The 23988-nt window shown below is 36.1% G+C and overlaps 1 protein-coding gene across 2 annotated transcripts in view; it reads right to left on the minus strand.

Moving 5' to 3' along the window:
- CDH12 (cadherin 12) overlaps positions 1-23988 on the minus strand; it is a 1003438-nt gene that overhangs the window by 34607 nt on the left and 944843 nt on the right. For both annotated transcript variants that reach the window (XM_059173699.1, XM_059173700.1), the window contains 2 exons: positions 20025-20212; positions 7012-7265 (listed from right to left, as the gene is read on the minus strand). In XM_059173699.1, the coding sequence (XP_059029682.1) occupies positions 7012-7265; positions 20025-20212 (442 nt within the window). The remainder of the gene's footprint in view (positions 1-7011; positions 7266-20024; positions 20213-23988) is intronic.

The following is a 23988-nucleotide window of genomic DNA, read 5'->3' on the forward strand; positions in this document are numbered from 1 at the left end:
TTGCTCTCTCTCTCTCTTTCAAATAATAAATAAATAAAATCTTTAAAAACTGATGTCACTACATACTGACAGCTAATTGTCACCACAGCAAATAAAAATCAACCTGTCCATCTAGTACATGTTATTTTCAGCAGCTCCTATTTTACTGATTGCTCACGGACCGGTCATTTGAGGAAAAAAAGCAATGAGTTTAATCACAAAGGATCTTCTCACTCTTCATAGCAAGTTAAGTTCTCGATCAACAACATCTCAAGTGAATTATTCTTAATCATTCCATTGGTGTAAATTCAGAGGGAATGCTTCTTTCATTTCCAGTGCAATCAAAATAAGCAGGGAATTGTAACCAAGGTGTTGCCGCTCTTTAATGTTGTCAACTAGAGACTAGATCCAATCGTAAATGGAGATTCTGAGGGATAAATAATTGGATATGAACATGTCTGAGGCCAATATATACTCAACGGTCTCACTGCGGGGAGTTTCTGGCTCATGGCTCTCCAAGAAGATTAAGGAGAGATTATTAAGGAGAGATTAAGGAAAGATTAAGGAGAGAACAAACATACAAATCCAGTCACTGATAGGTTATACAACCTACAACAATATTAAGGAATATGAAAGTAAAATTCATCAAAACTCAACTTTTCTTTTTACCTTTGTTCACACAATTACATTCCCTTTAATTAAAGTGGCTTTTCAATCTTTATTTCATTCCCTTCATCCTTGACTTTAAAGAATTCTTGTATGTTTTGGAGAAAAGTCCTTTATCAGACCAGTTTTTTGCAAATATATATATTGAAATTTACATTGTGAATGCTAAAGGAAAGAGATAAGGTAAGCAGTGCTCAAAAAAGGATTAACTGATTTATTTTAATGAATATTTTATATAACCTTACAGATAAAATGTTTTCTCCCAATTGCTATCTGAATATTAAGTATTTTCCAAGAAAACAGGCCATAAATACAATATTGGTTTGCTCTCTGCTAACTAATAAAAACTAGAATACAAAAGAGTGATTAGAATTACACAAAAGGAGAAACTGGACTCTACATAAAGGAGCATTTTTAAAGGGCACTTAAAGAAAAATAAATAGTTTTAGTCTCTCTATCAGAAACTATCTTTCACAAATTACTCTCTTAATTCTAAGTGGAGACAACTGACATTTAAAATTGCTAAGACAAAGCACCACCAAAAGATGTATTGTCAACTTTGAGATCACTTGAAGGATGCAGGGAAAATTCAACACAAAAATGTTAAATGAAAAAAATAAGAGATATTGTGTACAAATGGTAGACATGGAAAAGCAGATGGAATCTGATGTTACGGAATATTTCAAAGAAATTCAGGGGAAAAAGTACAAGGAAATGTGGAATTTAGACACTACAATAGCAGCTTAATTCATTAATATATGGGAAGTTTGCCCTATTTAACATTTTTATTACTGTGATGGGTTTAGGACCCCCAAGAGAATTATTCGTCCAAAGTTGATTTTTGTATGGTATTTATGATGCTTACTTGCAAGTGTACTGATGACATTTTGCTTCCATTAACTCCATTTATAGAAGCTAAAGAACTGAGAAACAATTTGGAAAAAAAAAAGAGAAAGAGAAGGAAAGAAAAAGAAAGTATACTCTTGACTCTATTGTGCTAAAATAGCAGAGATTGGGCCCTAAATACCCAGGTCTTCAACCTTTTAAAAATCAAAGAGGCCTATTATTATAGATGATAATATACAAATATATATAAATATTAAATATGTAATAAATGTACATATTATAAATATTTATTTATATATGACATATAGATATTAATTAATTAATTTCAAAGAGAGAGAGCATGCAGGGGAGAGGCAGAGGGAGAAGGAGTGAGATTGTTCAGCTCCTCAGTGAGCACAGAGGCCAATATGAGGCTCAGCTCTCAGGATCCTGAGCTCATGATCTGATACTAAATCAAGAGCAGGTTGCTTAACTGACTGAGCCATCCAGGCACCCAAGACCAATTATATTTATATATCAGGTCTGTTTATGGTCATTTCATTATATAGTAGGATAAATTTATCAAGAGGACTTTAAAATAAAATTAAATTTTGTATTTAGTATGTGAGAGAACAAGGAAATATCCCCAAATTTCAAATATCTTTTCATTTTCTGCATTTTGGAGATGGTGGCTAAAAAGTGAATACATATTTATTCAATGAGCAAATAAATGACAGAATATGGTTAATGTCTCTAGTGAACATAAAAGATAAGAAAAACACAATATTGGGAGAACGAAGTGAGTTAGTATGGGCAGTGAGTATCCATATGGTTTTGCCACCTAAGACGGCAGAAGTTGAGGATGAAGGCAATGAAGTAGAGGGTGAGAAACTATTGTATGGAGGGAATAGAATTGCGTGAACAAAGGTAGAGAGAAAAGTTGAGTTTCAGTGAATCTCATTTCCAGATTTCTTAATGCTGGTTCTGAGCCGAATATCACTTAATGCTATATCTGAATTGTATATGTTTATCAGTTACTTGATATGCATATCTGTAATCTCTCCTTGATCTCTTTGGGTAGTCATTAGCCAGAAACTCAGCAGAAGCTACTCCCAATGAGATAATTGAGTATATGTAAGCTTTAGATAGGGTCTTCTCAAGTTACTCATCCATCAGAATCTCCTGCTTACAATGGGATCTATCCTGTAGTTGAAAATATTAAAGAAGAGCAACACCTTTAAATTTCCTGCTTATTCTGAATAGTATTCATAGAACTCAACAAATTGAAAACAAACAACCCAATTTAAAAATTGGTCAAAGACCAGGACAAATCTTACAAAGGAGATACACAGATTCCAACTGAGCACATGAAAAGATGTTCTACTAAGTCATCTAGACAGCAAGTTATAACAACTATGAGGTACCACTACACACTTTTTAGAATGTCCAAAATTTGGAATAATGAATACCAAATGCTGCGAGGATGCAAACAACAGGCACTTTCAGTCATTGATAATGAAAATGAAAAATGCTACAGTCCCTTTGGAAGACAGTTGAGTGGCTTTTTACAAATCTAGGCATGCTCGTACCATATGGTCCAGCAAATGCAGTTCTTGGTAATGATACAAAGGAGCTGAGAATTTATTTCCATATAAAAACCTGCACCTAGATCTTTATACTGCTTTATCAGTAATGGCCAAGACTTTAAAGTAATGAAGATATTCTTTAGTTAGTTGAATGGATAAATAAATTATTTTTTTTAAGATTTTACTTACTTATTTTTGAGAGAGAGAGAGAGACAGCAAGGGGAGAAGGAGAGGGAGAGGGAGAGAAGCAGACTCCAAACTGAATGTAGAGCCTGATGTGGGTCTCGATCTCATAACCCTGAGATCATGACCTGAGCCAAAATCAAGAGTCAGCTGCTTGGGACACCTGGCTCAGTTGGTTAAGTGTCTGCCTTCAACTTGGGTCATGACCTCAGAGTCCTGGGATCGAGTCCTACATTGGGCTCCTTGCTCAGTGGATAGCCTGCTTCTCTTTCTGCCTGAAGTTTACCTGCTTGTGTTCTCTCTCTGGCAAATAAACAAAATAAAATAATAAGATAAAAAAGAGTCAAAAAATTAATTAAAAAAAAAACCTGAAAAAAAAAAAAAGAGTCAGATGCCTAACAGACTCAGGCACACCACATATTTAAAATTTCATTCTACACTTAAGCGACTACTATTGTGAATATCCCCCAACTCACTGATAGTGGGCACACTCACTCCATTCATTTGATGAACTAGAAATCATTCCATGAATTATGTAATAAGAGCCAAAGGATATAGAGCATTAGAAGAGATGAGAAGCAAGAAATCCGCGTATCCAATGGCAAAGGCTAGAAGAGTAAGGGAGACAATAACTAGAAATTACACTAGGGACAGGGGGACCAGACATGGTCTACTTGACCCTTGAACAACAGGGGTTAGAACTGGGCAGGTCCACTAACACATGAGTCTTCTTCGATATAGTACAGTATTACAAATCTACTTTATCTTCTTTATGATTCTCTTAATAACATTTTTATTTCTCGAGCTTACTTTATTATAAGAATACAGTATATGATAGATACATCATATAAAATACACGTTCATCTGCTGTTTATGTCATCTGTTAGGCTTCTGGTCAACAGACTCTTGGTAGTTAAGGTTTGGGGGAATCAAGGTAGATGTGGATTTCCAACTAGGCAGAGGGTCAGCGCCCCTGAACCCCTCCCTCCACATCGTTCAAAGGTCAACTACAGGCATTTGAAGTCATTACTCCTGGCCTTTCTTCAAAATTGCTTCAATCCTTGCTTAATGCCATTGCACTCTGGTTCTTTGCTGTGCTCAGTGATAATAAAATAATATCAATAAAATACCCACTGGCATGGAGAAACAGGTGCAAAAATAATGAATACTGTTATGCTGAAAATAAAAAATAAATTTTAAAAAAAATTAATACCTCGCACAGCAAGCTGTGAAAAGACAGTTAAGCAAAGGAAAACAAAACAAACAGATCGTACCTAAACATGTCAAGTAATTTCACATTCTGATGCTTATTTTCGCAACATATTTTTACTATCATTCTTAAGTGAGCCAACATGTTTTCAAACCAAAAAAAAAAAAAAAAAAAAAAGATGATTCATACCCCATGTTTCCTCAACTGACATGATTCAACCTTATTGTTTACTCCAAGGACATGGAAGTAAGACAGCTTTCATGTTGATTCAAAAGCAGCTCTGTTTTTTGACAACCCCTCCCGGGGATCAATTAGATCCATCTGTGTCTACAGCTTAGTGAGTCAGGCTGCTACCCATTAGAAATGAGACTAGTACTTTATCCCACATAAAGTAGCTCTTGTCAGACACCAGCTCGGGTGACAGTAACTACCCCCCCAACCAGTCCTGTATTTCAAGGGTATCTCAAAAATGTAGCCTTCCTGTATTCCTCACACCATGGTCTTAACTCTAAATATGTTGTATTTGCAAGTCTGTAACCCTCACCTTACCTTTGCCAGGTGGTAGTTTTACTAATAAACTTTCTGATTTTTTTTTAATGTATTGCATTAAAATCATATTTTATTAAAATTTTGATTCTAGCATGCTTTTATCAGTCTTGAAGGATGGAACATACAGTAAATTAAACAACATAGAATGTTCTCTAGATACCCTGTTTCTCTGTGTGCCAAAATTCTCATTTATTGAACCATAAAGAGTTTCAATCCATATTTATTTGCCTTTTTATTACTTTCTTTACAGCCTTCCATATTTCTTCCATAACTGTTTATACGCTTGAAATTACCTGTAAATCTACTCAGTAGGCATTTTCCACTTTCACAATTATCAACAACACGCTCAGGGTCTCAACTATAGGACTGAATGAATGATAACGGGTTAATAACGTAACAACTATGCGTGGAGCTGATTGTTGAATGCCTGGCAATGCATACGGGCTTCTGGAGTTCAGCTAAGAGTGAATCACCTTGTCATACGGACACATACCACAACAACTTAAGAATCCAGTGAGTAAATTAGCCAGCATTCGATCCGACATGTAAGGGCACTCAGTAATCGCCTTTTTTCTTCTCTTTCCCAAAACAAATGTGTTTTTTTCAGAGTTCTGTCTTGACCACTGACATGTTTCAAGCAGGGGGACACTCAGATCAGTTTGGAAGATAGATCCAAGTGAATACAAAAAGCAGAGCTTGACCGCGTCCAAGCCCTTTCCCGAGATTTTTCCTATATGCTATGAATGTGTTGAGGTTACCACTGAATGATTTATGCATTGTTTTTATTATTGCCCCATGGCATAAAATCTTTACATGTTCCCTATGTCAATAGTGTTTTTGTATTAAAAGCCTACTTTTCTTTGGTCTGATTTTCTATAGGAAGGTTCAACCCCTTAGTGGTGGAAGATTCAGAACAAATCACATATTTCTCTCTGTCTCTCCTCCCTCGCTCTCTCTCTTTTTTGGGGGGTGGGATGGGGGTGGGGGAGGTGTTTCCCAGGACTTGTATACATGTGGGATGTGGACAACTAGCAGGGAATTTAAATGTACAGAAGAAACATAACTGAATCAATATTACTATTACTCAAAATATTTTGCAGGATCTAGGGCACTCGGATAGCTCAGTCATTAAGCTACCAACTCTTGACGTCAGCCCAGCTGGTGATCTCAGGGTCGTGAGATCGAGACCCACATGGGGCATCACACTCGGCATGAAGTATGTTTTTCTTCCCCTTATCTTCTTCCCTCCTACTCCCTCCCTTCCTCTCTCCTCTCAAATAAATAAAATCTTTTTAAAAAATATGTTGCAGGAGGATCAATGTATAAGTGAGAAAAAGGGGAACCCCACAACATTTCAGTAGTAGTGTAAATGGAATGTATGGGTTTGGGGTAGGAGGAGAGAGAGATTATTTTTTTACTCTATTGATGGCTTTGTTGACTCACTACCCAGTAGCCTTCTTTCTTTCAATCAATAGGAACTCATCGTAAAGTCTGGGCTTTGAACAATTCCATAATTCATCTTACCCCAGGACTAGCTCTAATTGCTTTCATCAGCGGACACGATCGTCCGAGAAAAAAAAAATGAACTCCAAATTGCAAATGGTAAAACCATCTCTTTCAAAGACTAGATTTTGGTAAGAGATAGAGATTTTAGAGTAATTGAAAAACGTATTACATGTCCACTCTATTTTAAGTACTTTGAAAATATATCATTAACCTTGGAAATCATCCTCTGAGATTGTATTATAAAATGCCTTTCATAGATAAAAAATTGAGACTGGTTATCTGGAGTGCCATGTCCAACATCACACCACTGTCGGGCCCTGTTACAGGGACGGGCAGCAGATGTTTTTTGCTCCAACGTCAAGGCTGCTCACCTAATACTTATCGCGCAAAGGCAGTGGATTTTTAAGTGTCCTATCACTAAATGGGAATCATTCACCCAGGTTTGGACACTAGCATTTTTTTCCCCCTTTTTCTGACACACAAAATAAGAATGTTGACACTTCTTACCTAACAGCACTACTGCCCACGTCGAGGTCTTGCGCGGTGACAGCTCCGATGATGGTCCCAATTGGAGTGTCTTCGTAAACCTCCATGGTGTAGAGCGGTTTGCTGAACACCGGGGGTTCCTCCACATCCAGCACGCTGATCTTCACGGTGGCCGTGTCTTTAAAGGGGCCCGCGGAGTGAAACCTGTGGTCAAGGTGAACGTTGGAGGCCTCTACTTTGAAAGTATACGCCTTCTTTGTTTCAAAATCTAATGGCTGTAATGGGGACACATCAAAAATGAAGAGGGACATTCAGGCAAATTGTGGCAAAGTTGGTGAACACGGTTTCAGGGCATTTACAAGTTAATACCAATTTTGTCCTGCTTTCAGAATTTTTAATTACGAAATATTTTCAGAATGACCCACTTGCACAATATTCCACGTAACTTAGAAAGATAATCAGCTGCATATATTAAAATGGTATGTATGTGAACATACGGGCTTCAGTAGGACATTTATTTTCATAGTGAAAACAAATTTTAAGGGAGGCATTTTCTAATCTTATACAATGCTGACATCTAGTGGAAGCAAGCTGTAGTTAAAACAGAATAAAATTGAAATTGGATCGTTAAGACCGTGTACATTCCAGTTAAAAATTTGGTACAACAAAAATAAATAAATAAATAAATAAATAAATAAATAAATAAATTCTTCTTAGCTTGATGATAGTGTCAGTTTGTCAAGCATTTTTGAATATTTAGGTCTTTTCACTAAAAAAGGACTATGTCAGGATTTAAAACATACATAGTGGTAATTACACAAAGCATTTCTGTCTCTGCTGTTCTCAGCATTATTATATATAATTTAGTAGGCAGTGTAATGGATATCGTCAGGATATTTACCAATAACTTGAACATATGTGATCAAATTAATGAAAATTGTGAAATATAGTATTTGTAAGTCATGAAGTCACTGATTCTCTATTTTTAGCTTTACTACTATTTCTTTTCACTTTTATGCTGAGTATTAGTTTTATGTCACCAATAACTGAAAATATCATATTCTGGATATATGGTATTGCTGTGGTGTTTTATATAAACTTTAAGGTCAACAGCTCTGACGTCTAATCACCTATGGAAAACCAAGACAACATGAAATTAACATAGAGACTTCCAGGGTCCTTTAAAAGTTTCTGTTTTCTAGATTAATTCTCTCTGGTAAGACTCCAATGACTTGCTAATTGCTGTGTCAACACATCTGGTTTTTGCTTCAGCACACCTGGGGGAAATAAAGGAAGGATCTTTCTCTCTTAAGGACAAGATTGTCTTTGTAGGCATTTTCTCTGAGGATGAAGAAAGAAAATTAAAATATTACTGTGAAATACTCCAAAACTCTCACAAGTCCACGGAGTTTATTAGAGCAAACACCTCCTAGATGTGGCATTTAAGTTTTGCTCACAATAATTTTCATTCAGGGGAATCCATATTTGTTTTCCCTGTAATGATTCCTCTATTTCATCCAATTCACCAAATTTTTGTTGGAGCTTTTCTCTGCTTTCTCCTCAATGTTCTCTTTTACTTTCCATATTTTTAGTTATTTGCATAGTCTATTGATATAATATTGATTGTCTTCCATTTCCATCTCTTTTCTGTTAGGAATTACAACTTATCTTTAAGCTGGTAACAGTCAAGAATGGCGCGTATAATGCACCATGCTTGATATTATGGCTAAGGCTGAATGGAAATAGAACATCATGAATTTTTGTAAATGCTAAATCCTCTATGAATGTTTAATATAATTTTCTATCATAGTGACCCCATCATCATCATCTTCTTCTTCCCCCCTTCTCCCCTCCCTCCTTCTACTCCCTCATCATCTCCTCCTCCTCCTCCCCCCCTCCCCCTCCCCTTCCTCCTCCTCCTCCTCCTCCTTCTTCTTCCCTTTCTTCTTCCTCCTCTTCTTCCTCCTCTTCTTCCTCCTCCTCCTCTTCTTCTTCTTCTTCTTCTTCTTCTTCTTCTTCTTCTTCTGGTGACTTTTATTTTCTAAAGTAAAACTACTTTGACTTTAACACCTTGGATTCTTTAACTTACAAAGCAAATTGAGCTGTCCTACCTTATAAGTGCTCCTTTTTGTGGTCCTAGAACACAAGAGCTAAAACCAACTGCTTCCCTTTTCCCTCTCTAGTTTCTCCTCGACATTAAAATGCTCCTGATTATCGCATGTTTAGGAGAACTCATTCTAGACAAGATCTACCATTTATTTACCTACTTGATAACATGCCACACCCAACCGATGGACTGACACCCACTTCAAAGTCCATTTCGAACCCAGAAATGGAAGGAGAAGGCTGAAAATTTTCCACACTTTTTCTTTGTCCTGATGCCAGGATATCCAGACATAGTCTATGCCTTTCCAGAACTTCTGACCTTGCATAGCAGTCAAATATTTGGTGGCCAAGGAGTGAGATGAAATTGTTTGTACACACAGGCTATTTTGAGACTGGAAACTTATATTGTGCGGTAATCAAAGAATTAAAGAACATTCTAAAAGAAATGCCATAACAATATCCGAGATGGCCTTCCTTCTTCATGATCCTGACCCTGGAAAACGCCATTTTATAAAAATGAATAGCTCAGAAACAGCAAAGAGAATCAATACTGACCTCTCTGTAGCTGACTGTATCCAAACCACCTGGCTATCTACCTCTACTTTTGGGGGTTGGGGCTGGTGGTGCTGAAGGAGGAAATTCATCTAACTTTACAACCAACGAAAACTCTAATATTAGCATTAGGTATAGAACAAATAGGATTATTTTTTATTCTTAGAAAATTAATCATCTTCTATGCCAGAATTCCATTATTAGGAAGTTGAGCTAATTTGGCTCTTGTACAAGTAGAAACCTTTATGACATTGCTTGGGGTCCATTTGATTTTATGAACCTTTCTAGAAAAGTAAGGAAATGATTGATTTAAAAGAATTTAATTGAGTAACTCCCTGCTTCTAAGGGTGTTTCAAGAAAGTAAATTTAGTAAGACTGGAATTTTCAGGGAACAGTTGACATTGTAGGAAGCTGCGTGGTAAGAGAGCTAACTATGGGGAAACACAATATAATATATTTTAATTGTTCTTCAGAGTATCAAGGAGGAACTGGGCAAAGATCACCTTTATTGCATCTTTATTTTTAGCCACTTTCTCAGCTCTTACTTTGCTGGATACCAGGTCATGGAAAAGTACATAAAATATTAATTGCTATTTTTTTTTTCCATTTCGAAGAGGAATAAGAAATTTTGCCCTAAAATGCAAAACAATAGTTCCCTAGGATTTTCCAGGCCTCAGCATGGGTCTAGATGAAGCTGTGTGGAAATGTAGATATATTTTTAGGAATTTGAAAAACAACAGCTTTGGTAGAATTCCAAGATGTCCTCAAGATTTCTCCCCATGACCTGCACTCTTGTATAATTCCCTTCCCTTGACTGTGTGAGCCACCTGTGAATTGCTTCAGATAGCAACCCAGGAATTCAAGTTTTATGGAAAAATAAATGATGCAACTATAACAAGGGGTCTTCTTCACATGGGGTTGAGTTCACTAGAAAGAAGATTTTACTTGAGGGTCGGACCTAATCATGAGAGCTGTTAAAAGAAAGGCAGTACAAATCACCCCCCCCCCGGCCTTGAAGAAGTAAACTTGTGAGGGTAGAAGCCACCTGGCAAGTGCCTAAGAGACGCCCACAGGAGCTGAGTGTGAAAAATGGCCAATATTTGTCAGGAAATACAGCCCTCCGTCATAAAGCCACGAAGAAACAGACTCTTCTGTTTCTTCAGCAACAACTGGTAAGCTTGGAAAACACTGTAAGCTTCAAATCAGATCACACCCCAGCCTACATCTTGATTTCAGCCCAAGAGATTTCGGTGGAGGACCCTGTTATGGCATTCTCTGACCCTCCATAGCTGTGTTTTCATCACACTTACTTTTCACTCCCCTCCATTGGTTCAGTTTTTATGATTAACACGTATCTGTATTATTTCTCCAAGAGAGTACAGTCTTCACTCAACGGTATGTATCCGTAAGTGATTAAGACTCTACTTTCTCAATCATATAGTGGCTCTTACTGGTCAATGGAAGGGAAAAATTTTCAATCAGTGCAAATGAGTGACAGCTGTACCTGTATCCAAAACAGGGTTGACGATTTTCAAGACCAGAAGAGAACAGATTCATACCAGGCTGAACCACAATGAAAAGGCAAGAAAGATAAGATCTTGGAAGGGAAGGGAAGGGAAGGTACAAAGATAACACTTTCAGACCAAGGGCAGAATCCCAGAGGCATTTTATTCTGTCTTTCAATAAACATTTCTGGAACATCCATCCATGTTCCAGACATCATTATTGGCACTAGAACCAAGCAGACAAAATCATTCCCTGCAAGGAGTTTGATGTCTTCTAGGACTTGATGGACAACAGTAGAGAAGTATGCAAAATACGTAGCACATTGGGTGTTAATAAATACTATGGTGCGAAGTGTAAAACTTGGGAGACAAATGTGTGTTCTGTGTGTTGGGGGTAGATGGGAAAGTTGGTGTGTATCCTATAGCCATTGAGGAAGGAATTCCACTCAGTAACTTGCTAAAAAGTATGAACTAATTATTTGAGGGATAATATTGAGGGATAAAAGTTGTTACATTATAGGTGAGAATGCCTGAACAACAAAGGGGAAAAAAAATCAAATGTGGCCATTTTTAAAACCTGAATTTTTGTTTTTGACAAATTTCAACATCACCTGTTTTGAAATTTTTTAAAAAATTAAAAAAAAAAAACAACAAAATGACCAGACAGAAAAGTACTTTCTAAATAAAATGATTAAAGTGAAGAAACATATATTCCATTAAACTTAATTCGAAAAAAATTTGTCACAGAACTATTTTTTAGAAACGCATTTAATTTTTCCGTGTGTAAGTTACATTCTGGGTTTTTGCGCACTCCAAATTTTTGAGAGTTTTAATGAATTAACTAAAGAATCGTGGGCATTATTAGTTTTACACCCCTATTTTAGTGGCAATACTTTTTGGAACAAATTCAGTACCTAATTCAGCGACAATTCAGTAAGACAAAATAAAACAAAAAAGAACATTAAAAGAAATTCTAGCGCTTCTAGTTGAGAATTTTGGGTAAGATTTTCCCTAAAAATGTAAGAAGATTTAAGATTTAAGATAAGATTTAAGATTTATTTAAGATTAACTTAAGTAAAATACATGTTTTATAAGCACACACAGTATAAATCATGATTATCTAAGGAGGCCGATTATCTCTTGAACTTCCCAGAATAACCAATCTCACATTTTACTTCTAACATATATTGTAACAATAGTTACAACAGTTCATATGCTTTTCAAACAAATATCTTTTTTCTCTGAGTTTATTTCTCATTTGTATATAATTCATAAAGCATGTTAAACTTAGTATTGAGAACTAAAAAAAAAAATAATGCATCATAAATTAAACCAGTAAACCAACTTAAGACATGTATCCTTTCATCAACAAAAGATGTAAACATCCTGTATATTTCAGGCATTTCCTTTATCATGACAACAGAAATGTAGATACAATGAAGGCAGCTAAAATATAGTAGAAATAATCAGATATGTTTAAACCACAAATGCTGTAAGTATCATAGGTGTTTTGACAGAAATGCTGACATTTGGGGAGGAAGTAAGAAGTGATCAACTTCCTGAGGGACTCATGGAGGGCTTCGGTGTGAGGTATGGGTGAACACTGAAGAAAAAAAGAAAGGAAGAAAGAAGAAAGGAAGGAACCAATAAAGATACTCACGTGGGGCACTGTCTTCTATGCAAAAGGAAGAATGCATATTTGGCAGAAATTGCAGTGAATTTGATACAGGTGGAATGTGGCATGTGTGTGTGCAAGAGATGAAAATTAAAAATACACTCTTTGCTCTGTATCTTACGAATGATGGAAACAAACAAACAAAAAAAAAGGATTTAAGCATGAGAGTGAGAAGAACAGAGGACAGGCTAAGCTAAATGAAGACAAGGAAGGTGTCATCCTCCAAGAATAGCCATCGCCGTGGTAGGAGGAATAACCAAGGGCAAGTCAACCCAGTAGGAGGAGAAAGAGGGAAATTTTAACCCACGTTCAGGACAAATCAGCGGACAGGCTTCACGACCTATTTGGGAAGAGGAGCCGATGGCAGCAGAAACAGCATAAACAAAAGTCTAGATCTGGGTGTTAAGAAACTGAGAGGAAGCGGGAGCCTTATCTAGAAAGAAGATATGAACAGGAGCACTTTTGTCAGGAGAGGAGAAGGAATTCCATTTTGGTCCATCTGAGTTTGAACAGACTGTAGGACAACAGCTTCAAATGCCTGTGAGGGAGCAAAACAACCTCCTTTGGTAATTTCGGTTTGGGAGCTGGTTTAGAGGTTATGAAACTGATGAGTGAAGTTAGGTGTTAGGTAAGGTTGTTTCAAAGACAGGTTGACAAATACTTACAAAAACTGGGACGTAATATTTGCAGAAACAAATAAAGAACACCACCTATTTTTCTTTAAGCTTGTGCATGCATACAGGCTAGCTAGAAATAGGAGAGTTTTAAATTTAATAAATTAAGATCTATGTTTGGCTGCATAAAAAAAGTTACTGTAATTTATTTTTCCCCTTTGAGTTATTCAAAAATTAACCACATGATGGTGCTCTCCTACCAAATCTTTTGGTGTGAATGCCTTTCCTGGATGTGTAACTCCAAGAAGAAAAGGAGTTTTACTAACAGGCCATAAGGAACATAACGAAAGCTCCATGGGACTTGCTGAGAGCTTAGCCTGCTGACTAGAAAATCTTGGAGAAGAATAAAGCATTTCCTTTCTTCTTTTTTATTTTTCCTTTCCTTTTCTTTTCTTTTTTTAAGAAAAAAAAAGAATTCTGCTTTGGATTCAGTGTGATCACAATTATGTTTATTTGGGATGAAATAATATTTCCAAGTCACATCGAATAGTAAGAATTCTTTTTTAAGATCAAGAAGTTTGACTTATTTTAAAATAAAAAAATCACTTCATCATTCTTTGCTTTAAACTTACGCTATCTTTATTTAGTCGTTAGCAACAGATAACTTTTGTAGAAATGGCAGAGAACTGCTTGAGAAATTAGGCAAAATAATAAAATCGTCCTTTTGCACAACTTAAATATTTACCCCGCTATTTTAATTGCTTTAATTTCTTCATAGTGACAAGAAAAAATACAGTGCTTCTATAAATATATTTCTATTTTCGCCCTTGAATGTGTTAAACTCATGCAATTTCATATTTAGATCCGATAAGTATGTACGTATGTAATAAACACATACTTATTTTCAGTTATCCAGTAGAAAACCAACAACTGAGTAAAATATATTTCAATTACCTTCTCAATTAAGAATAAAATTGCTGAGGGGTGCCTGTGAGGTTCCGTCAGTTAAGTGCCTGCCTCTTGATTTTGGCTCAGGTCACCATCTCAGAATGGTGAGATCAAGTCCCACATTGGGCTCTGCATCAGGGTCCACACTGGGCGTGGAGCCTGCTTGAGATTCTCTCTCCCTCTTCCCCCTCCCCTTGCTCTCTCATGTGCTTTCTTTCTCCCTCTAAAAATAAATGAATGAATTAATTAAATTGCCGAATTTAAGATGCCTTATGCTCTCATTTTATTTATTTACATTTTTGGGAGGGAGAGAGAGTAAAAGAACACAGGCAGTGGGGGAGGGCAGAGAGCCTGAGGAAGAGAGAGAAAATCTTAAGCAGGTCCAGGACCACCTGAGAGCCCATCTCTAGGCTGCGTTGCACGACCCTGAGATGACGACCTGAGCCAAAATCAAGAGTCAGAGGCTTCACGGACTGAGCCACCCAGGCGCCCCCTTACACTCTCATTTTAAATGTAGCCCATCTTCCAATTTTTAAATGGGATGAAAAATTTAAAGGTATTATTCTGTTAGTGTCAGTGTTTTTAATGCTTTAACACTGAAGAACATACAGGGCACTCTCGATTTGTTTAAATTTTGCTTGATGCGATATGACATAAATGTAGAGTAAGAGTAGTTTTTTTGTGTGTGTTTTGTTTTACTTTTTACCAGTAGGTTGTGCCTTGAGAAGATTTATAATGTTTCAAACTGCTAGTCTGAATTCAAAGTGACACAGTGAAATAACATTGTCGTACTGCTCATAAACTGAATCCAAGCAGCTGTTAAAAAATAAATTAATAAAAACGCTTTTTTTTTTTTCCATTCTTCTCAGCTCCTATAAACCTGCCCATCATTTTTATTCACTTTGGCCCTCCTCAGAAATACTGAAGGGAAGGCAAATGAAGATTTTGGAGATAAAACAATAATGAGACTATGTGCTTCAGGAACTTTAAGTATTTTAATTGATTATTAAATGAATTAAGAAAAACTGAAAACAAAGAGTATCATATGTTCACATTAGCTAAACAATTAAAATAACTGACATTTAACAAATAGCTACATATTCGAAGGTACAATATATATCTTTGGACTTTCTGAATGCATTAACAAAGTAATGCCTATATGAATTTGGTTTTACATTAAAACTCCTTTTTGCAATTTTATGCTGTGATGTTGAAAGGAACATTTTTAAACGTTTTAAACGCTAATTTAAAGACCATCCTATAACTGAAACACTGCCTTTGATGTTTACATACATGTTTATTATTACACGTCCAATTCTTCTGGGACTCCTAAAGCTAACTGCGAGGTAAACTTTCCTGAGAACTTACAGAATATATGCACAAATATTCTATAATACAGTCTTCACACCAGCCCCCACAGAGGGAGGAAAATACTCTAAAGAATTGCAATTGTTTAAATTAATTCTGAGTTTTTCATGGGCTTTATGCAACATACTTTTTCTATTTATTTTATTTTTATGAAATCATACCACCATGTTCAATCAGGTCATATATCTACACATATACACTTGTACACATACACAAAATATAATATATACAGCATATAGGTAGGTAGGCAAGTAGGTAGACAGGTACAGCTAATTTTAAAATTTTGTGATAGAAGTGTTCTCTTTGGGTATTTTCCTTTTTTTTTTTTTTTTCCTAAGATTTAATAGATGTACTCTGCAAGTTGCAATTTTCTTTCCCAGAAGAACTGTAGGTTAACAGAGAGGGATTGCTTCTGGTGGTTCCTCACTGAGAGATTAAAACAAATTACAACACTAAGAATACATCTATTCAAATGCTTGGATAATTTGCCAGATGATCAGAATATTTATGAAAATATGTTTTGGCTGTTCCTTTACGATCGAGCCAGAATCTCACCATTTCTCACAACCTTGATTACTACAAAGGCATGGTCCCTATCTCCATCAACAGTTTCTGGGATTATTTCTATAGTCTTTTAACTGGTCTATATTTCTTTCTTTCTTTTAAAGATTTTATTTATTTATTTGACAGGCAGAGAGCAGGCACAAGCAGTGGGGAGAGGAGAAGAGAGAGGGAGAAGCAGGCTCTCCACTGAGTAAGGAGCCTGATGTGGGGCTCAATCTCAGGACCCTGAGATCATGACCTGAAACAAAGGCAGAGGCTTAACCAACTGAGCCATTTAGGTACCCCTTAACTGGTCTATTTCTATCCTCACTCGCTAGTCATTATTCTCTTGAGAACACCACATTATCTCAGCTTCACAACAGTAAAGGTAATGTAGATCTAAAGTCCCCCCAGGCTTCCCCTACCATGATCTAATTCAAGTCCTGCGGGGCCTACAAGGCTGGCCACGATGGGCCCTTCCTCTGCATCTTTGACCTTATCTCTGACAAGGGCACCTGGGGCCCCTTTCACTGGCTGCACTCCACCCTCTGGCCTCCTTGCAGTGGCTGTCGGATCTTTGTGGAAGATGTCTCACTCAGAACTACTACACAAGTCATTTCTTGATTCCTTCAAGTCTTTGCTGAAATCTCACCCTGTCAACCTTTTTTTGACCACCCATTATAAGAGCCACCACTCTCCTTACTATTTGCAACCCCGGACCCTGCTTTCCATTTCTCAAGCTTGACTCCATCCCTGAAGACAGTGCTTTTGGCTTGTCTTCCCCCAGCTAAGTGGAAGCTGCTTGAGTAGAGAGAGGGTAAGGGTCTGTTTTCTTTACTGCTTTATCTCCAGAAGCCAGAGTGGGGTCATGGACTGAGTGGCTTCCCCATCAATACCTGTTGAACGAAGGGGTGAATGTTAGTTATGGACACTGAACTTTATTTAGATGAGAAATTTTAGGCCAGCAAAATGGACAATTATTCATCCACTGCAGGAAGAGAAATGTATTTGGTATACTTGGAGACAGACCTTTCAGATGGCTTTTCTATATTATGTAAGTCAATTTTAATAACGTTATGTCATAATTTTACAAATCTCAATTTTAATCTAGTTAAGAAAGAAAATTGTCCAAAAATTTAATAAAATAAATGCAACAAAATAAATGACATGACTCTTTTTATGAATCTACCATTAGCTAAAAAGAGAAGAGGTCTATTCTTCTAGCTTTAATGAAGGTGTATAATAAGTGAATAGTTACAAAAATCATTACTAAATCGTTATTTTCTTTTTTAAAATCATTACTTTCGACGATTAAGCCATCTTGATATAATATAAAGACTACAGTTAGCACAGCACTCCCTTTTCAATTATGTTTGAAAGTAAATAATAGTGGGACGCCTGGGTGGCTCAGTGGGTTAAGCCGCTGCCTTCAGCTCAGGTCATGATCCCAGGATCTTGGGATCGAGTCCCACATGGGACTTGCTCGGCAGGGAGCCTGCTTCTCTCTCTGCCTCTGCCTGCCTCTCTGCCTGCCTCTCTGCCTGCTTGTGTGCTCTCTCTCTCTCTCCTTCTGCCTGACAAATAAATAAATGGAATATTTAAAAAAAAATAATAGTGCTACTCATTCTCCTAGATTGACACTTAGACACCAATCATTTATTGGCAGGGATGGTAAATGTGTGTAAATAAAAATATAAATATAAAACATGTAAAATATAAAATATAGCTATAACAACAATAAATATACATACATACACAAATTTTTAAAAATATAGTATATGCACTATTGACTATTCTGTACCTCATTATACTTTGTAAATTCACCCAATTTCATAATTACGTTTAATGAACTGTTGATGTAAAATATTTTCTGTTATTTTTCTTATTATTCAGATAATACATATTTGCTCCATTTAAATTAACATTTGTAAGTCATTTAAATGTAGTTCTTTTTTAGGGCACCTGGGTGGCTCAGGCATTAAACATCTGCCTTTGGCTTGGGTCCTAATCCCAGGGTCCTGGGATGGAGCCCAGCATCCGGTTCCCTGCTCAGCGGGAAGCCTGGTTCTCCCTCTCCCACTCCCCCTGCTTGTGTTCCCTCTCTCGCTGTGTCTCTCTCTGTCAAATAAATAAAGAAAATCTTTTTAAATAAATAAATAAAAATGTACTTATTTAAAAAAAATAAGTGATAAGACTCTTATTGACTTGTTACTGAATAGGAAAGAGAGAAACAGGCAAAACAAGAACAAACAATAAAGAAGTAAAGTTAATAAGAATTTGACACATACTTTTTAAACCGTACTTTGAAAATGTAACATAAATGTATAATTTTGCTGAGTGAGATCATGTGGCTAAAGTAATTTCTAGAAAATATACAATTTATGTGCAATAGTGAAAATAAAAAGTGATAAATAATCTATATGGAAATTGTGTTTCTTTTCAGTATTCTTTTTATTGCCATATGTATTATTTCTCTGTTGAAATTCAGAGTTCCTGAGCAAATATGGAAACAGAACCCTAATTAATGGGAATAGCTGCAAAAATATTTCTTGTAAGCTAAAATAATTACAATTATTAAATGTATATAATATATGGCAGTTTGGGGGAAATGGAACATACTTTGCAGGAGAGGGGAAAGCACTACTAAATTAAAGGAGTTTCGCTAGTTTGTCTGCAGTCGATTATTGAAAATTCCTATCATTTGCTTCACTGTTATGGGAAACAATCTACACATCCCACTCATAACTGTGATTTTTCTATTTCTCACATCTGCATATCCCTTCCTCATGCCAACCCAACAAAAGACAGACTGACCCCACTAATATTTCTAATTGTGTTCTCCTCTTCTGCAATTCTCTTTTGGAGCACTCTGTTTAATATTACTAGATGGTCTTTCACCCCAGTCTGCCTGTTCCTCCCTCCTTTTCTCCCTCTCTTTCACTCTCCATCTCTTTCCCTCTTTCTCTTCTTTATCCTCCTCTCCTCCCCGCCCCCTCCCTCTCTTATGAGTCCTTCGTAAAACCCCCTCAAGGCCAGCATTACCCTTGCTCACTTCCTCCGCTCCTCAGGAGTACAGGTTACTGACATACGGATTCTTCCACTAGGATAGAAACTCTCACCAACAACGTGTGAATTAGGTATTTATATTCTCAGAAAAATCATGAAAGGGGCCAGAGCAAGCTTGGTGGGGTTAGAGTTTCCTTCTAGGTCTTATTTTTAAGTTAACCTTTTTGTTTAAGTTTGTAACACTAAAAAATTAAATTACAATTAAATTCTGAAAAGCATTTTTATTTATTTATTTTTTAAGATTTTATTTATTTACTTGAGAGAGAATGAGAGAGAGAGCATGAGAAGGGAGAGGGTCAGAGGGAGAAGCAGACTCTCTGCCAAGCAGGAAGCCCGATGTGGGACTCTATCCCGGGACTCCAGGATCATGACCTGAGCTGAAGGCAGTCACTTAACCAACTGACCACCCAGGAGCCCTGAAAAGCATCTTTAAACAATTTAATCATATTAATAGGCTTGTTTCAACAACAACAAAAATATATATCTGTTGAATGGCAGAATACAAATGCCTGAAGAAGTGAATGCTTAAGTCACCTGGTCTTTTTTAATTTAAAAATACTACTAACTGGAGAAAAAATTTCTGTCATTTACAACTTTTAGTCATTTTGTTCTTTCATTAACAGTGGGTACTCAACTGTCCAAAAACTTATCTATTACCTTTTTCAATTTGATGACTCCTTCTTGCGTATCCTCATCTGTGACGATGTCAAACAAATTTCCCCCATCTCCTGGAACGATATTGTATTCGATTTCTGCATTTTGTCCAAAATCAGGATCCACAGCTCTTATTCTTCCAATGGCCGAGCCAATAGGAGAAGACTCTGGAACTTTCAGATGGAAGATACCTGGCAAGAAATGTATAATTCATGTTGACAGTGGAGTTAGTAACGTATATAGAAAGATTACTAGGATAGAAAAATCTACTATATAAAAAATAAATCAAGTTTAGAACATAATAGTGCAAAATCGAAAGCGAGTTTGCTGTCAAGTTAAGAATTACGATTAGGAGTAATAACTTCACTTTTCACTTCAGTAGGTCCTGCTCTAGAATTTTAATTGGGAATTATAAATAGTAAAGTGTGTGAAATTTATATTATTGTGAAGAAGTATTTTACATACTAACAGCCTCAAAGTGAACCTACTATCAAATGGAAGGGCAGAAAAATTCATGTAATTAATTTGTACCAATACCACAGAATCCAGGATATAAAACAGAGATAAAATTAAGAGAGATAAATGATTGATAGATATTTCTAGAAAGTTAAGATTATATTTCCTAATATAGAGAGATATTATATATTTTCTTATATATATTCCATACACACATAGCATTTACCCAGTAAGTATAAATCATTAAGCCGAAAACAGCCTGTGAAAGGATTATGTGTTTGGTAAACCAAAATTTTAATTCATAATGAATTTAAGTATTGACTAATATTCAACTTAACGTTTAGTGTTGTGTAGATTTTTACTGGGTATTCTAAAAAGGTCTAAAATCTAAACTCAGGATATAAAGTTCTATTTGCCCCTGATTTTTTTTATTTTTATTTTTATTTTTTTTCATTTTTCACCACCAGGTGGAGCACATATATTACTATGAATTTGATACTGAGCCAGAAAAACTCGGAAAAATTCCTATCTATTTAAAATATACTAGAATCAGGAAAAATTTGTAATACCTCTTAAAAATAAAAATATATACATCACTTAAAAGAGTTTTAGAAATTTCATATGGCATAACATGAAGAAAAAGATATAAGCTATTTTACTGACCTGTCATCAAAATATGTATTAAAGGATTAAGAGGCTGTTTGTTTAAATAAAAATAAGGAAAGGAAGAGTATGGGAGGAAGTAAAAATGTAAATGCAAAACTAATCTCAAAAATACAAAATTTAAATTTTGATGTCTGCTTTCCCATTTTAATTTCTATTAATGTATTTTGGGTTGTCCTTTCCCATGGTTAAATTGGCCAGGGTAATTAATTTGTTTAGAACTTCTAGTTACATCAATAGAAATTAAATTAGGAAGGCCTTTAATGTGTTTCTTGAATGGCAAAGTTCATTCATCAAACTTCCTTTCAATGTTTCAGCTATTGGCCCCAAGAAATATGAGGAAAAATAATCAATCACACCTTATAGCGATCTTGCCAAATACTTTCCTAAGATGTGGTATAATATATATACACAATGGAATACTATGCAGCCATCAAAAGAAATGAAATCTTGCCATTTGCGACAACATGGATGGAACTAGAGCGTATCATGCTTAGCGAAATAAGTCAAGCAGAGAAAGACAACTATCATATGATCTCCCTGATATGAGGAAGTGGTGATGCAACATGGGGGCTTAAGTGGGTAGAAGAAGAATTATTCCCAATTATTTTATAAGTCTTGTAGTTCTTTCACGGTTTCAAAATGTGGTCTTTTCATTAGCCCTGGTAGCTGTTAAAACTTGTCATATACAGCTCATGTCCCCCCTATAAAAAAAGATATCTACCACTTGCTCCTGTAATGTTAAAATCAGACATTTTTACAGTCAGTGGACATTACCTCATTGAAACATCTACATAATCTGAAAGGAGTTAAATATTTACCTAAATTTGTTTGATTCCATGTAAAAGAGAAAGTACATTTTTACAGTGGTCCAAAAATAGTTGTTCAATTAATCTGATAATTAACAGTATGCCTGCCTTCAAAGATAAATACATCAAACCTTTCTAAAAGAACAAATTTAAAAGTTATAGAAATAAATAAATAAATAAACCAGAACACAGGCAAATAATAATATTCTAAGTGGTAATAATAGAGTGTTACATAAATATTACAAAGGAATTTTAGTTAAAGATGTCATATTAACTGATCAAGTTAGCAACTTTTCATAGGTTAGGATTATGTTTCATTAGATTTTGTTCCCTAAACACTTCACACAGTGGCTGTCATAGAGAGATGCTCAAAGTTTGCAGGATTTACAGTAGAGTTTGGACTTGAGGCAACCAGAGCAAAGAGGAAGACTAAAATCATAGGTTACATTGTGTACACATAGTCTACAAGAAACGTAAAGAGATATCCAAGGGGAATTTGAGTTCAAATAGCCATGACTATATAAACAGAACCTAAAGTGACTTTTACGCCTACTTTCTAGAGAGCATGTTTCACAAAAGCCATATTAAATCCTGATCTGATGGAAGAACTTCTGAATACTAGCAAATATGATGGAACCTGAATTCTTTTTTAAAAAACATTTTATTATTTATTTGACAAAGAGCCAGAGAGAGAGAGAAAGCACAAGCAGGAAGAGTAGCAGAGGGAGTGGGAGAAGCAGGCTCCCCCTTGAGCAGGGAGCCCGATGCCTGGTTGGATCCCAGGACCCCAGGATCGAGACCTGAGCTGAAGACAGACTTTAACCAACGGAGCCACCCAGGTGACCCAGTGATGCCTGAATTCTTGTGTAACATGATGAGAAATTACGCAGTAGTTATTTAAGGCTGTACTAAACTTCTCAAACATATGTTATTTTTCCTTTCCTTTTTTTCTTCCCTTCTTAATGCCTATTAAGCAGAAATATCATTCGGCAGAAACATGTTCACAACCTTTTCCTCTTGTCCTGTGATTGCGATAAAGAACCTGAAGAAATACCAAAAGCCTTGAATCTATGCTAGAATTAGTCATATTCCAATGTCATAGGACATCAATAAGTATTAAGAAAGACCTTCAATTTGTTTTCCTGATAAAATAGAGTAATAGGGAGCTATGTTGAATAATGTACTATACATCTTTCTCTAACAGGATATTGAATTAGGAAACTTAAGATGGAAAAATTATCAAAGACAGAGTTGGCAGACAGAGATTTGAGAGAGAAGGGCAGCTGCCATATGTAGTGGATTTCAAATTTCAGATATTCCCCGCAGTGCAAGGTGGTGATGGTGGTGTGGACTGAGGTAGAGAGCATTGGATGGCATCTCAGGAAAGCATGGCCATCCAGCGGAAATGACGTGTAATATTTCTGCTTATTGGAGCACATTCAGATTACTTATTCGCTTTGCAAGTTAGCTTTTCATTTGAACAATTAAAAGCCAAATTAAAAGGGGCACCTGGGTGGCTCAGTGGGTTAAGCCTCTGCCTTCGGCTCAGGTCATGATCTCAGGGTCCGGGGATCGAGCCCCGCATCAGGCTCTGTGCTCAGTGGGAAGCCTGCTTCCCCCTCTTTCTCTGCCTACTCGTGATCTCTCTCTGTCAAATAAATAAATAAATTTTTTAAAATGCCAAATTAAAAGAATTAAAAATCAGGGGAAATAATGTAGTCTGGCAGCATCAGTAAGAGATTATAGTTAGTAAAAGTTAAAAAAAAAAAAAAAAAAAAAAGATGAGCCAGAATTGAGACCCTCCAATGTGAGAAGTTTTTTTTAAGTCTGAAAGGTAATCTGAAGGACACCAGATAATGCAGACTATAAACGAGAGTTCCCCTTTTCAGGACAACATGCTGAAATACGAGTTTTGTGAAGCCAATAACAATAAATGTGAAGATAGCAATTCCTTGTAGTGCTGTGTCAATATGAGTTAAATAACAGTTTCCGAAAAAGTGGTCAGCATAGAGTATGCCCATGAATTTTATAATTATCTA

This window comes from Mustela lutreola, chromosome 5 (genome assembly GCF_030435805.1).
Source record: "Mustela lutreola isolate mMusLut2 chromosome 5, mMusLut2.pri, whole genome shotgun sequence".
Taxonomy (NCBI): Eukaryota; Metazoa; Chordata; class Mammalia; order Carnivora; family Mustelidae; genus Mustela; species Mustela lutreola.